The sequence below is a fragment of the Drosophila tropicalis genome, unplaced genomic scaffold (genome assembly GCF_018151085.1).
Source record: "Drosophila tropicalis isolate 14030-0801.00 unplaced genomic scaffold, ASM1815108v1 contig_158, whole genome shotgun sequence".
NCBI lineage: Eukaryota > Metazoa > Arthropoda > Insecta > Diptera > Drosophilidae > Drosophila > Drosophila tropicalis.
The window spans coordinates 5,468,004-5,481,832 of record NW_027172602.1 but is presented as its reverse complement, the minus strand read 5'-3'; the positions used below and the strand labels follow the sequence as shown (position 1 = coordinate 5,481,832).

General features: G+C 37.2%; 4 protein-coding genes across 4 annotated transcripts; 3 read left to right on the top strand and 1 right to left on the bottom strand.

Moving 5' to 3' along the window:
* Positions 1–2,194: 2,194 nt before the first annotated feature.
* rtv (QVR superfamily protein rtv) lies at positions 2,195–3,017 on the top strand. The gene is made up of 2 exons (XM_068302862.1): positions 2,195–2,328; positions 2,470–3,017. Exons 1-2 carry the CDS (start codon positions 2,256–2,258, stop codon positions 2,856–2,858), a joined length of 462 nt encoding a protein of 153 aa, XP_068158963.1. The 5' UTR covers positions 2,195–2,255; the 3' UTR covers positions 2,859–3,017.
* A 299-nt stretch (positions 3,018–3,316) lies between these two features.
* Zpr1 (zinc finger protein Zpr1) lies at positions 3,317–5,027 on the top strand. The gene is made up of 2 exons (XM_068303221.1): positions 3,317–4,130; positions 4,194–5,027. The coding sequence occupies exons 1-2, from the start codon at positions 3,443–3,445 to the stop codon at positions 4,919–4,921; spliced, it is 1,416 nt and encodes a 471-aa protein (XP_068159322.1). The 5' UTR covers positions 3,317–3,442; the 3' UTR covers positions 4,922–5,027.
* A 55-nt stretch (positions 5,028–5,082) lies between these two features.
* Positions 5,083–6,041, bottom strand: amrt (amaretto). The gene has a single exon (XM_068303222.1). The coding sequence runs from the start codon at positions 5,901–5,903 to the stop codon at positions 5,247–5,249; it is 657 nt and encodes a 218-aa protein (XP_068159323.1). The 5' UTR covers positions 5,904–6,041; the 3' UTR covers positions 5,083–5,246.
* Positions 6,042–6,156: 115 nt separating this feature from the next.
* On the top strand, positions 6,157–13,280 carry LOC137586995 (DNA topoisomerase 1-like). The gene is given in 10 exon segments (XM_068303218.1): positions 6,157–6,835; positions 8,184–8,392; positions 8,467–8,880; positions 8,882–9,428; positions 9,500–9,585; positions 10,597–11,726; positions 11,786–11,986; positions 11,989–12,035; positions 12,105–12,298; positions 12,439–13,280. Coding segments are annotated over 10 exon segments (2,958 nt in total). The 5' UTR covers positions 6,157–6,808; the 3' UTR covers positions 12,542–13,280.
* The last annotated feature ends 549 nt before the right edge of the window (positions 13,281–13,829 follow it).

The following is a 13,829-nucleotide window of genomic DNA, read 5'->3' as shown; positions in this document are numbered from 1 at the left end:
GGGAAGGGCATATAAACAGAATCGAGATAAGAGAAATTCAAAACTTTCCATTTTTATACGCATAAATCTGTTGAATTTCATTGGCAAATTTACAAGCTAAATATCGATCGAATGTCATTATCTATATATGTATATGTATGTACATTCAATATGAGTCTAGGTTCGCTATGCTAAATATAATTATCATGTATGTATGTAAACCAATTATATACCAACATTTAAATTATATTGGCTAAAAGCTTACTTAATTAATATTTTCAAACTTTGAATAATTAATCATACAGGGTTGCTTAGTAAAATTTTTGCAATTAGATTTTAAAACACACAAAACCAAAAAACTTAACCGAAAGAAATTGATATTTTTCGTGCACAGCTTTTTGTTGTTGTTATTTCAATTTAGCTTATACACCACGAATATGGAAAATTTTTGAGCATTACATACACACCAAGTCCCCGCTTGTGAAGTTCATTTAAATAAAAAAAAAACAAAAATTAAACGATATGTGAAACAAACAGACCAAGAGGAAAAAGAAAGAAAACCCACATTGAAATCCATAATTACACCTGCACACGCATATCCCAACGATTGAAAATGGATAAAGATTTCGATTGGTCCAACTAGAACATGATAATGATCTGATTTGAAGCTGATTGAACATAAGATCGGTTCAATGAGTATCTCGTGAATCCTTATAAATCAGATTGGTTTAGTTGGAGTATGAAAAGATCCAATTGAGTTGAAATAAGCTTATTCAAAGGAATGAAGAGATAGAAAAGTTGGCCCATAATACAAATTACTTACATACAACAACAACAACAACAAAACACACGCATACACAAATAACAAATATGCTATATATGGATATATATATTGGCAATATATTTACATGTATACAACGATATATAGATATATAGAGAGATGTATAAGATTTTTGCATAGATATTGTGATTTTCCCTAAATAAAAAGAACACACTCAAAATAGTCAATAAAAAACCAACAGACAAAAATTAAAAATGTATTCAAAAATTTCCTCTACTTTTTGTTGTGTTTTCTTTTTCGTTCGTTGTTTAAAACAAAAAACAACAAATACAACAACTGCACTGCCTGTCGGGTTTGCTAATTTATGAAAGATTTTTCTATAAGTTCAAAAACAAGAAGAAAACAAAAACAAAAAGAAAAATCCCAAACAAACAAATGAAGGAAGAATGTTATATGTATGCACAATACTGTGATTCCTAATGAATAAATAACAAAACAAAAAATAAAAAATATACAAAATTTAAATCGAAAAGACAAAAAATATTCGTATATGTATATGTATGTAGATGTCTGGCCCGGCAATTAATGTGTTTGTATATTTTTCTCTATGTATTGAAACGTTTACAATTTGAAATTGCATATACCTACATACATACATACATACATTTATGTTTAAATAATAAAAATAAAAAATAAAAACACAAGGGTTAATTCAAATTAAAATGTACGCAAATGTACATAAGTACGTATCAATCTCTGTATTTGTGTATTTCCTCTAATCCATTTCCAAAAACCAAACAATATCCAACAAATTTACTTGAATATTAAATTATAATTAACCAATGGCCTATATGTGTATGCATATATATATATACATATATACATACTATATACACATACATACATCACATAAATAACTATGCAAAAAACAAAAGCGTAAAGCAAAGCAAACAAAAAAAAAACATACTTTTTTAACATGAGTTTTTAGCGAATCAAATATAAACTTAAGATTAATACATTTCATATACAACAACAAAATGGCAAAAATCACAGCAGCAACAATAATAATAACAAGAACAACAACAACAAAACTTTGTTTGTGCTAATGGGGACAACAACAAGAAGAAAAACCAAAATGTAAGCTGTAAAACTATTTAAAGAAAATAAACTATATAGAAATATATATATATGAAAAATCGAAAGTTTTATTTTAAATTCACAAAACAAAACAAAAATAGGGGGGAAAAAATAACAAGCTAACAAATATCAAAGAGTTGGGAAATCAAAAATTATGTTACGAATGTAGATGACACTCATTTGTTTTTTTTAACGAGAATTAATATAAAATTTAAATTGAATATAATATCGTTATCGACTAAACTAATTTGAACATTCGATATTATTCGAACTATCGATAGTCTTGCAACCTTAATATACAGCAATTAGTTTTTTTTTTGTTTTTAGCTTAAGTATTTAAAATATTTAATAAGGAAATATGCAATTGAATGTGTTCATTTATTTAAGTGCAATATGCTTTATGATCATATTGCCAGGCTTTCAGATTGAGGGTAAGATTAAAATAAATTTTGAGTTCGTTGCTTATAGAAGTCTTTTGTTTTACCAATACCTTTCTCTTTACCTGTTGCTCATGCTCGCTCGCACGCTCTCGCTCTCGCCCTCTTGTACTTGCTGTCCCTGTGATACGTCAGGCCTTTTGCGTCGCTGCTATCAATGCCGTTCGCGTGGCGAACTTGGCAGTTGCAAGGATCCCTTCACCTATAATGCTACCGATGTGGATCATGAGCCCGGACTGGCAGCCATACCCTGCGCCAGCGGGTGGTGTGGCAAGGTCATTGAAGGCGGCGGCACCTATGCCATTGACGACTATGACTTGGCCATACAGCGAATGTGTGTGCAAAGGGGTCCCGATGATAACATGGATCGTTGCGCCGACACTATATACAATTACAAAAAGGTCTACATGTGCTTCTGCCAGGGGGATTTGTGTAATTCGGCACCGTCAGCTACAAAAACGGGCCAGATGCTTCTGCTGCTGCTGCTTGTTCCTGCGTTTTTTGGACTTCAACATTGGTTTTAAACCATTTCATGCTTAGACATATAGTTTCTGTATATATTTACTCAATTCAAAAACCCAAGAACTGCCCAAGAAAATGTGTGCAAATATTATTATTTTATGTTTTTACAAATTAGAATTTAAATACTCCTATACTTGAATAAATTCAATGTTTTGATACAACATCGATTTTACCGAGTGAATTTTAAACGAAAAAATTGGAAAAACTTTTGTTAGCCATCTCGAATTTTTGTGGCAATTTACAATAATATTAATTTAAAAGGTTTTAATGCAAATTAAAATCAAAAAAAAATAATATGAACTTTTCAAATCGAACAAAAAATGACAGAATTACAGATTTAGGATGCTAGGAGTTTCCAATAATTTTTCTGAGTAATTCTTTTTCATTTGGTGTGGTTTTTTTTAATTTGTTCCTTAAGTTTTAAGTTTTTGAATAAAAGCGCCCAAGCAGTGCTGCCATTTTGTTAAAAAAAGCTAGAAAGTTCTAGCACTTTTGGCGGAAAAAACGTGGCGCATTATCATATTCCACACGCTGGTCACACAACTCATCTCTAACTAAATAATTGTATTATTTTTAATTTTCAAGCATGTTATCAACTGCGGACGTTACTCCTTCTGGCACTGATAGTGTTCCTACTGCAACGGAGCAGGACCAGGAACCAAAACAGCCAATCTTCCAAGCGATTAATGCAGAACAGGGTGAAGAAGTTGTGGAAATCGAATCGGCATGTATGAGTTGCTTCGAAACGGGTATCACCCGGCTCTTGCCCACCAAAATTCCATTCTTTCGTGAGGTGGTGTTGATGTCGTTTAAATGTGAACACTGCGGTTTTACCAACAATGAGATGCAATCCGCATCGGAGATACAAAAATCGGGAATACGCATTCAACTGGAGGTGAAGACTGAAAGTGATCTTAATCGGCGGGTGGTGCGATCAGATAATTCTAGTATTATCATACCCGAGGTGGAGCTAGAGATACCAGTGCAATCCCAAAAGGGCGAAGTGACCACTGTGGAGGGCATCATTGAGAGAACCATAACCGGTCTATCGCAGGATCAGGAAAAACGACGCATTGATCACCCCACCGAAGCGGCATCAATTGATGCGTACATAGAACGTTTGCGGGAAGTGAAACTAGTCAAGACACCGTTCCATCTCCACCTGGAAGACATTTCGGGCAATAGTTTCATTGAGAATCCTCTGGCACCTGCCGCAGATCCGCAGCTAAAAGTTTCTCATTTCACGCGTTCCCAGAAGCAAAACGAAGATCTGGGTAAGCAAATAATATATAAATTAAATTTCACAGATATTGAGATTGACCTCCTCTTTACTGCAGGTCTCTATGCACAGAATCACGAACAACCAGATGCAGATGCCCATCTACTGAAGCCCATTGCCGAAGATGAGTGGCCCATTGAAAATCTTCATGGTGAAGTCTTGCAATTTTCCACCAACTGTCCGAATTGCCAGGCACCTTGTGAGACAAACATGAAGTTAACGAAAATACCCCACTTTAAAGAGGTCGTCATTATGGCCACTGTTTGCTCTCAATGTGGCCACAAGACCAACGAGGTTAAATCAGGTGGCGGAGTGGAGCCACAAGGCATACGATTCAAGGTACGCATCGCCAAAAAGGAGGACTTAACACGTGATGTACTCAAATCGGAAACATGCAGCCTATCCATACCGGAATTGGATATGGAGGTGGGTCCCAATGCCCTCTGTGGCCGATTCACCACAGTGGAAGGTCTCTTGGTGGCTATGCGTGACCAATTGGATGGCACTTTCTTCCACGACTCCGCCGATGATAATTCCAAAGAGCAAATGAAACGATTTTTAAATTCATTTGATGCTGTAATGAATTTGGAGCGTATTATCACATTGATACTCGAGGATCCAGCTGGCAATACATATGTGCAATCGCTGAATGATGACACTGATGAGAATGGCATCGCTGTGGCCGATGATCAATTGGTTGTGGAGCATTATGATCGTTCCTACGAGGACAATGAAGATTTGGGCTTGAACGATATGAAAACTGAGAACTATGAGAAGGATGCGTGATAGCAATAATATAACTTTCTGGCTTAATCGTATAATTATTCTGCATTTATTCAATAGAGCAAAATAAAATCATCCAAGATAACCATCTAAATAAACCATACACAAATATGTTTAAGAGAGTCATTCAAGCCATCCAGACAAATGAAACGCGAGCAAAGATATTTAAGTTGATCTACTAAATTTATTCACAACTTGTCTGATACATCTACAAACTATAAACATGTAGTTTTTGTATAATTCATGCGCTTATCTAATATAAAATGTACATTATGTATATGTATTTACAATGACAATTATCACAAAATCGAAAAGGAGAGGATTTGCCTTAAACATAGGGATTCCAATTGCTGCCATCTTCGGGCAATAAATTATTTGTGATCAATAGAATCACATCGATTATCCACCAAACACCAACACCGCCCATGGTCAGCAATTTGCCAACGGCGGTTCCCGTTTGACCCAAACAGAAACGATCCATGCCAAGAAAACCAAGGAGCATGCTATAGATAAGGGTTGTTACAAAATAATGATCCGTATACCGGACACAGGGCACACCATCGCGATAGAAAGTTCGTGGGCCAAAGCAATCGATATCCGTGTATACAGTGCATTGGACTTTAGTGTGCTCAACATCCTCGTAAGTGGAACCACCGAATAGTAGGCAACCATAGCCCTTTTCCGTTTTTGCCGTCAAATTGTACCGATGATCGATGGGCTCTTTGCATTCAAGAAAATCGCGTGGCAGAAATGAGCACATCACATTCGGACCAAGCGGATTAAATGCTGAATTCGAGCTGGCTGAGGATGATGATGATGATGCCGACGCGGAGGATGATTGTACTGGTACCACAGATTGCACAGCTGTGCCAGAAACAACGGTCTGGGCTTGTTCCTTATCGCTCCGCGCCTGTATTGCTTCGGCGGCAGGACTCGTGATAACAAATGAAATGAATATACCATATATAATTAATTTTTGTCTCATGATTCTGTTGATTTGTCTTGATCTCGGCAGGTATGGTGGACGCACCTGCACACTTTAAATTTGCTTCGCTTCAAAAGAACAACAAAATTGAACAAAAAAAAAACTCACTAGACGAAATCAGCTGTTAAAATGCAGTGCAGTGTGACCAGGATAATTTTTGGAAAACCATAGTGTCATTCTCAATTATCGATACATTCGAAATCGAAATATACCATTGATGCTGTCCTTGGCAATTTACATTCGTGCCCCGTCTGGTCACACTGCAGTTCAATTCGAAGTTTCGGAGCCCGAACGTGTTCGCGTGGCTGCGCGCAAGTGAAAATTAAAAGAAAAAGGAAAAAAGACAATTCTTCCACTTCACAAATATATATTATTTCGCCTTCTGCACTTACACTTCCCACCCCGCCGCAGCCGCCCTCACCCCCTCACCCAAGTAGACGTTCAAATTCTGTGTGTGTGTTGTGTGTGTTCAATATTTGGACTTGGACGAAAAAAAAGAGCGAAAAGAATTGAAAAGAAAATTACACATTTTTATTTTTTTTTAATATTATAATATATTTGCGTGTGTGCTGGTTGTATTATCTGGCTGCTGTTGCCGCCTGCAGTCGTGCGCAACGCAACGCAACGCATTTGACGAAAAGACGAAGAAAAAAATCCAACAAAAAATTATTATCTGCCAGAGCCATAGGCAGCCACCAGCCAGTGTGGTGTGTGAGTAAAGGAGAGGATCTCTGCTACTGCTATTTTGGTGAGAGGAAGGAGGTGGTAGGAAGGTAATAAAAGCGAGCAAAGAAGACACACAAATAGCGACAAAAAACCGAAAAAGAAAGGAGAGCCCAAAGCCCCGAGAGCCGCCCACAAACACCACACAACTGCCAAAAAGTAACATAAAAATTTCTCCAAAAATGAGTGGGGATGTGGCTGCTGAAAATGTAAGTACAAAAAATAAATTACAAGATCTAAAGACCAGAGAGGAAATGTACCATTTTTTATGTAATTTTGTTATTGTTTTGCGGCCCAGAATGCGAGAACTCACACACACACAAAAAAAAAAAAAACGTAAAAAAAAAAGAGAATTGCAAACGTGTTGAGTTCACACACAAAAAGAGAGCATGAGAGAAAAGCTGTATATATAGATATATATTTAAACATATAATTCCAAATTGAAGTCAAGTACCTCAAAACTTAAGCCAGTCATAAAGCAATAAAGCGATCCCAAAAATCAGAATCTTCACCAAAAAGCAAAAAAAAATGCAAGTAAGAGGCATATTAGTAATTTACGAAAATGGCGACAATGCACAGGCAGGCAAACAGGCAGTACGGTAGCTCAGGCAGAGTCAGGCAAAAAAGGGAGAGCGGTAGAGGCGGCTATGTCAGAGCCGACCGAGAACGAGAATGTATTAGTGTGACCGTTTCATTTGAATTTTTCTTTTGGTATTTCCACGAAAATGCGATGAAAGTAGTAATTCAAAATTAATCATTTATCCAGAACAAGAGCAATAAAATATTCAGAAGTCATCCACTTCAAATAAATTAAATTAAATACAGACGAAACTACATATAAAACATGACATTAGTAAGTTTGATATCCAACTTGGGCACACCAAGAGAGCGAGACAGGGCCAGCAGCAGCAAAATAAATCACATGTGTGTGTTTTTATTGTTTTTGTACATAAAATGCTTCCTTTCATTTTTCATTTTTTTTTGCTTTGCTTTGACACTATGTGCTGCTTGTTAAAGATTTATGATTTTATTGTCTGTGTAATGTGTAAAACTGGTAGCGAAACCTTTTCATTTTGAAATGCCCCGTGCATTTGCTATCTAAAATCCAACATGCCGACTACTACAACATCATCTAGAAAAAGGCCGAAACATTTTGATTGTTAGGGTTGATTTTCACCACGTGGTAAGGGGGAAAGCCATTTTTACATATATGTATGTATATAAATACATATATACATAGGTATATACATATATATATATAGAGCACGTCTGCATATATAATATATACATATGTATATATATTTTTTTTTGTCATGAGGACAAGATACAGGTAACGGTACTGGCCCCGCTTTGCTCTTTTCATCTTATTTTATATGCCCTGCAAAGTAGAGTATATCGAATTGTATTTGTAACAGGTAGAACCAATAATCAGACTATCCCTTAAACCTGCGAGATACGTGATAGTGACTAACTTTAGCAAATAAAAGATTCTGTCAATTTGTCAATCGATTAATAGAAATTAATACTTCACATCCTTGTTTTCTACTCTTTTTTTAGAACATCCATATGCAAAATGGTGGAAGCTGCAGCGAAGTGCAATCAAATGGTGTAACCACCAATGGCCATCATAACCACTACCATCATAATAGCAGTAGCAGTAGCAGCAAACATAAATCGTCTAGCAAGGATAAGCATCGTGATAAGGAGCGAAGTGAGCATAAGAGTTCCAGTTCCAGCTCATCGAAGGAGCATAAGAGTAGCAGTCGGTATGAATATAAAATACACAAATTGTTTTTTAATGTAGCCAAATTTATTTATGTTTCTTTCTTTTTTTCAACAGCGACAAGGACAGGCATAAGAGCAGCAGTAGCTCCTCGTCCAAGCATAGGGATAAGGATCATCATCGCAGTAGCAGCTCCTCGTCAAGTCATCGTGATAAGGATGGGACCAGCAGCAGCAAACACAAATCCTCCTCATCATCATCGTCTGGCCACCATAAGAGCTCATCGAAGGATAAAGAACGCTCCAAAGACAAAGATCGTAGCAACAGTAGTAGCAGCAGTAGCCGAGATAAGCGCCGCAGCGATCACAAAAGCTCTTCGTCATCGAGCTCACGGCACACAAGTAGCTCCTCGCCATCGAAAAGCAAACATTCCAGTTCACGGCACAGTTCATCATCTGGCACTACTAGCAACTCTGGCAAGGATCCATCCTATGATGGTGTCTTCGTGAAACCGGAGCCAGTTTCTCAGCCCCCCGATGCAACAGCATTATGCTGAATGCTCGACTGCCCAATCTGTAGCCAGCAATGGTAATGGTGGCATGATTTACAAAAATGGCTACGAAGAGAACATTGTCGATATAAAGAAGGAGGAGGACAACAGTTTCAATAATCTATCACAGGCCAGTTCCTGTGACTACTCCTTGTCACAATTTCGATCGGATGAGCCTTCGTTCGAAACAAAGCACGAGCAGCCATCCTATGCTGAAGAGGATAGTGCTCTCCAGGATGACGATTACAATGATAACGACAATGACGATGACAACGAGAATGGAGCTGATGATGATTATGAAGATGATGAGGAGGATGTACCATTGGCCATGCGCAAACGAAAACAGGAACCAATTGGTAATAATGGGGATGGCTATATGGACGAAGATAATGATGACATTCCGCTATTGGCGCGTAAGAAGATCAAAAAGGAGCCCAAAGAGAAGAGTCATAAGCATAAGAAGCGTCCCAAAGAAGAACTAGATGATGATTATGGCAACATGAAGCCCAAAAAGAAAAAGGTTAAAAAGGTAAGCCAAAATCTTATAACACAAAAATGCCGATTTATATATTGTCTATATTATTGGTTAATTCATTTTAGGAACCTGAGATTAAGAATGAAACTGTATCGCCCACCAAACGTGCCCGTAAAGACAAAAAGGATGAGGAAGAAGAAGTCTGGAGATGGTAAGTTGTCATATATATTTGCATATGTGTATGTATGTATAGTGGTTGGGTTATGATATAATAGTAATCAGTCTAGTTCTCTTTCCCCTTTTTATATTCGAATCTTTAGTATATTCCTCTATGTCATCTACCCACGCAAACTCAATTGTATGAAAAAATGTCCCTAGCCAAAAATGGTAGGAGACATGTGCGCGCACATGTGTGTGCGTTCAAAAATGAGTTTGAATGTCACTGACCTACATTTTGAAAGTCACAATGGCGTTTCATACATAGTGTCTCTACACTCACACACACTGTTCAACTGAAAAGTTTGTGTACATGTTACATATTAAACTATAAAAATTATTTAACCAATTCATATTCGGTTTATAAGAAACAATCAATTTGTTATCTCTCTGTTCATAACCAGATTAAGAGAAATATTTAAACAATATTCATGTTGAACTTTACATACATACGTATGTTTTGTGTGCTCGCCTACTTTTGTGACCCACTGTTGTGGGACCGGCCATTCCCTGTGAAGCGCGTGCGTCAGCGGCATTGTTCATCAGCTGTTCAAGCAAAACGAGCAACTACACACCAACAAAAAAAGACGACAGAAATTGAGGTTAGGTTTACCTATTTGCCATTGCTGCCGCTTTGCGTAATGTGTGACTGTCAGATAGAAGTGGAGAGAGGGAGAGAGAGGAGAGAAAAAAGCAGACCATTAAACCAAATGTCATCATATGCCTCAGCAGCATCGTCGTTGTCGTCGTCGATGCTGTTGTTGGTGCTGCTTAAACGTCAATTTCACATTAGATTCGAGAAACGTTTGTCCACATTTCCAGTTCAACGGAAACGACGACAAAATGTTGGGAAACAGCAGAGACAGGCGGAATTGGTTGGGGTATCGGCGGCGGAGGCGGTTGTTGGTTTACGTTGGTGGGTGGGAGGCTTTATCATCATCATCATCATTACATCTAGTATCATTCACTTTAATTAATCTCTCAATATCTCATTAATTTTATTCAGGTGGGAAGAGGAGAAGCGTGAAGATGGTGTCAAATGGTCAACCCTAGAGCATAAGGGTCCTGTCTTTGCTCCACCCTATGAGCGTGTGCCACGCAATGTACGCTTCTTTTACGATGGTAAACCCTTGGATCTTACCGAAGAAACCGAAGAGGCAGCCACATTCTATGCTAAAATGTTAAATCATGACTACTGCACCAAGGATGTTTTCAATACCAATTTCTTCAAAGATTTCCGCAAAACCATGACGGAAAGGGAGAAAGAGATTATCAAAGATTTTCGTAAATGTAATTTCCAAGAAATGTTTGAATTCTTTCAAGCCGAGTCGGAAAGACGGAAGGCCGCCACAAAGGATGAGAAACTGGCGAAAAAGAATGAGAACGAGGCATTGGTTAAGGAATATGGCTTTTGTATGATCGATGGTCATAAAGAGAAAATCGGTAATTTCCGTCTAGAGCCGCCGGGTCTGTTTCGTGGTCGTGGTGAACATCCGAAAATGGGAATGATCAAACGTCGCATTGGGGCCTCCGAGGTATCGATTAATTGTGGTAAAAATTCAAAGGTACCAACACCACCACCGGGCCAACGTTGGAAGGAAGTACGTCACGATAATACCGTCACTTGGCTAGCATCTTGGGTAGAAAATGTCCAGGGTCAAGTTAAATATATTATGTTGAATCCATCGTCCAAGCTAAAGGGTGAAAAGGATCACATTAAATATGAGACAGCTCGCCGTTTGGATAAAGTGATTGATAAGATTCGTGCCACCTATCGTGACGAATGGAAATCCAAGGAGATGCGCGTGCGTCAAAGAGCTGTTGCTTTGTACTTTATCGATAAATTAGCCCTGAGAGCGGGTAACGAAAAGGATGAGGATCAGGCGGATACGGTCGGCTGTTGTTCGTTGCGTGTCGAGCATGTCCAACTGCATAGAGAGCTCAATGGCAAAGAGAATGTGGTTGTATTTGATTTCCCTGGTAAGGATTCCATACGATACTACAATGAGGTCGAGGTGGAGAAGCGTGTCTTCAAAAATCTCGAACTCTTTATGGAGAATAAGAAGGAGGGCGATGATCTCTTTGATCGTCTCAATACCCAAGTTCTCAACGAGCATCTTAAAGAGCTAATGGATGGTAAGTTGGATTAACACTTTTCTTATCTTGATGATTACTCATGCTTGCTTTTCGTTTAGGACTCACGGCTAAAGTATTTCGTACATATAACGCTTCAAAAACGCTACAAGATCAATTGGATAAACTAACCGATGGCGATGCAACAGTCGCTGAGAAATTGTTGGCCTATAATCGTGCCAATCGTGCTGTGGCCATCCTTTGTAACCATCAGCGTTCGGTGCCCAAGGGTCACCAAAAGTCCATGGAGAATTTAAAAGAAAAATACGCGCCAAGCGCGATGCCATCGATGATTGTGAATCTGAATATCATGTAAGTTATTGAGATCATAAAGCAAACAAAGAACAACGTGTTTACTTATTTCTTTTTCTCAATTAAAAGGATTTGAAAAAGGCGGCCAAACGTGGCTCGGTTAAGGAGAAAGTGAATGCCGATAAGAAGGGCAAGCAGCTGGAACGTTTAAAGGAACAGCTAAAGAAGTTGGAACTACAAGAGACTGATAGAGACGAGAATAAGACCATTGCCTTGAGCACATCCAAATTGAATTATCTCGATCCACGTATTTCGGTGGCCTGGTAAGTAAACGAAACGAAAGCACTTACTGTGGAGTTTTTGGAGATTAAGGCAATCAATCAAAGCTTTTTGAAACATATTTTAAGCTGAATCCTTTTGCACGAAATTTTTAAATTATTTATTTAAATTTATTTCGTTTCAGGTGTAAAAAGAATGGCGTGCCGATTGAAAAGATCTTTAATAAAACGCAAAGAACCAAATTTCTTTGGGCTATACATATGGCCGATGAGAATTATCGTTTTTAAGGAGAGACGAAGCGCCAATCTTTTGATGATTATAATGATGATGACAATGCTGATGAATAGTGATGACTGCTTATCGATGATGATAAAGATGATAATGAGGATGAAGATGATAAGACAAGTGCAGCAGGATAATTATGTAGAAGGGAGGAAATACCTAATCATACACACCCACCACCACCACCAGAGCGACCAGACAGCGCGTAACAAATACATAGATCCAACACACCCACACACACACACACACAGTAACAACAATAACTAGAGGGCTTAAACCAGTTGCGTATACCTTGCCAAACTTTATCTTTTCTCAAAATACCCTCCGGCAGCCTTTTATGCAATGTGTAATGTATATTCGGCAAGGAAATGATGTAACACATCATAATAAAGAGAGAGATAGAGTAAGTGGAAAGTTATGCATATAAAGCTGGTCGTAGTTCTGTTTTAGTTTTTATTAATCCTATATTATATTATGGTGGGCTTTACGCTAAAGTTTAACTTGCGAATTGAACACTCACATCCACACCCACACACAAACACACACACAACCACACAGACATAAATTGTACGCCTAAAATAAAACATAATTTTTCTATGTTTAATAATATTATATACCTATATTTAGATATATATATTTAAATATAGATATTTTCGCTACCAATTCTTTACAACAACAAATTTTTTTCATCAGTTATATTCAGTTGTAATTAAAATAATATAAAACAAATTTTTTTATGTTTAACTATAGTTGATTTATTTTGTTTAGCAAAAGAAATATGAGAAACAAAAATTGAACGATAAAAACCTTGTAGTAGATCCAAAAGAGAAGTTGTCCTCTACCGCTACCCTGTTTATTTTTTTTTTTTTTTAAATAACGAAACCGATTCGCGATCCCCTAACTTCTCGTTGAATTGAAATGACATTTTTTTTTAAAACATTTTTCAAGAAACTCGAAACAAACCATTTTGATTAGAATAATTTTCGGTTTTAACAGTTTTTAAATATGCATAAGAAAGTGTTGAATAAAACGTTGATGGACAAATCGGATTAAAACGGGCGTATTCTGTTCAAATGTTTCTCTTTAAAAGTTTAGTTTAGCATAATTTATATTATATAATACAATTCTGATTGATATACTGATTTCGTGTTTACAAACTACTACCAATTATTATTTTTTAACATATATATTTATATGTATATATATTTGCATATATATACAATATATAGACAGGTTTCAAATTCTGTTTGATCAATTGATTGGTGGCGCCACATGAAAATAGAAATTATTAAG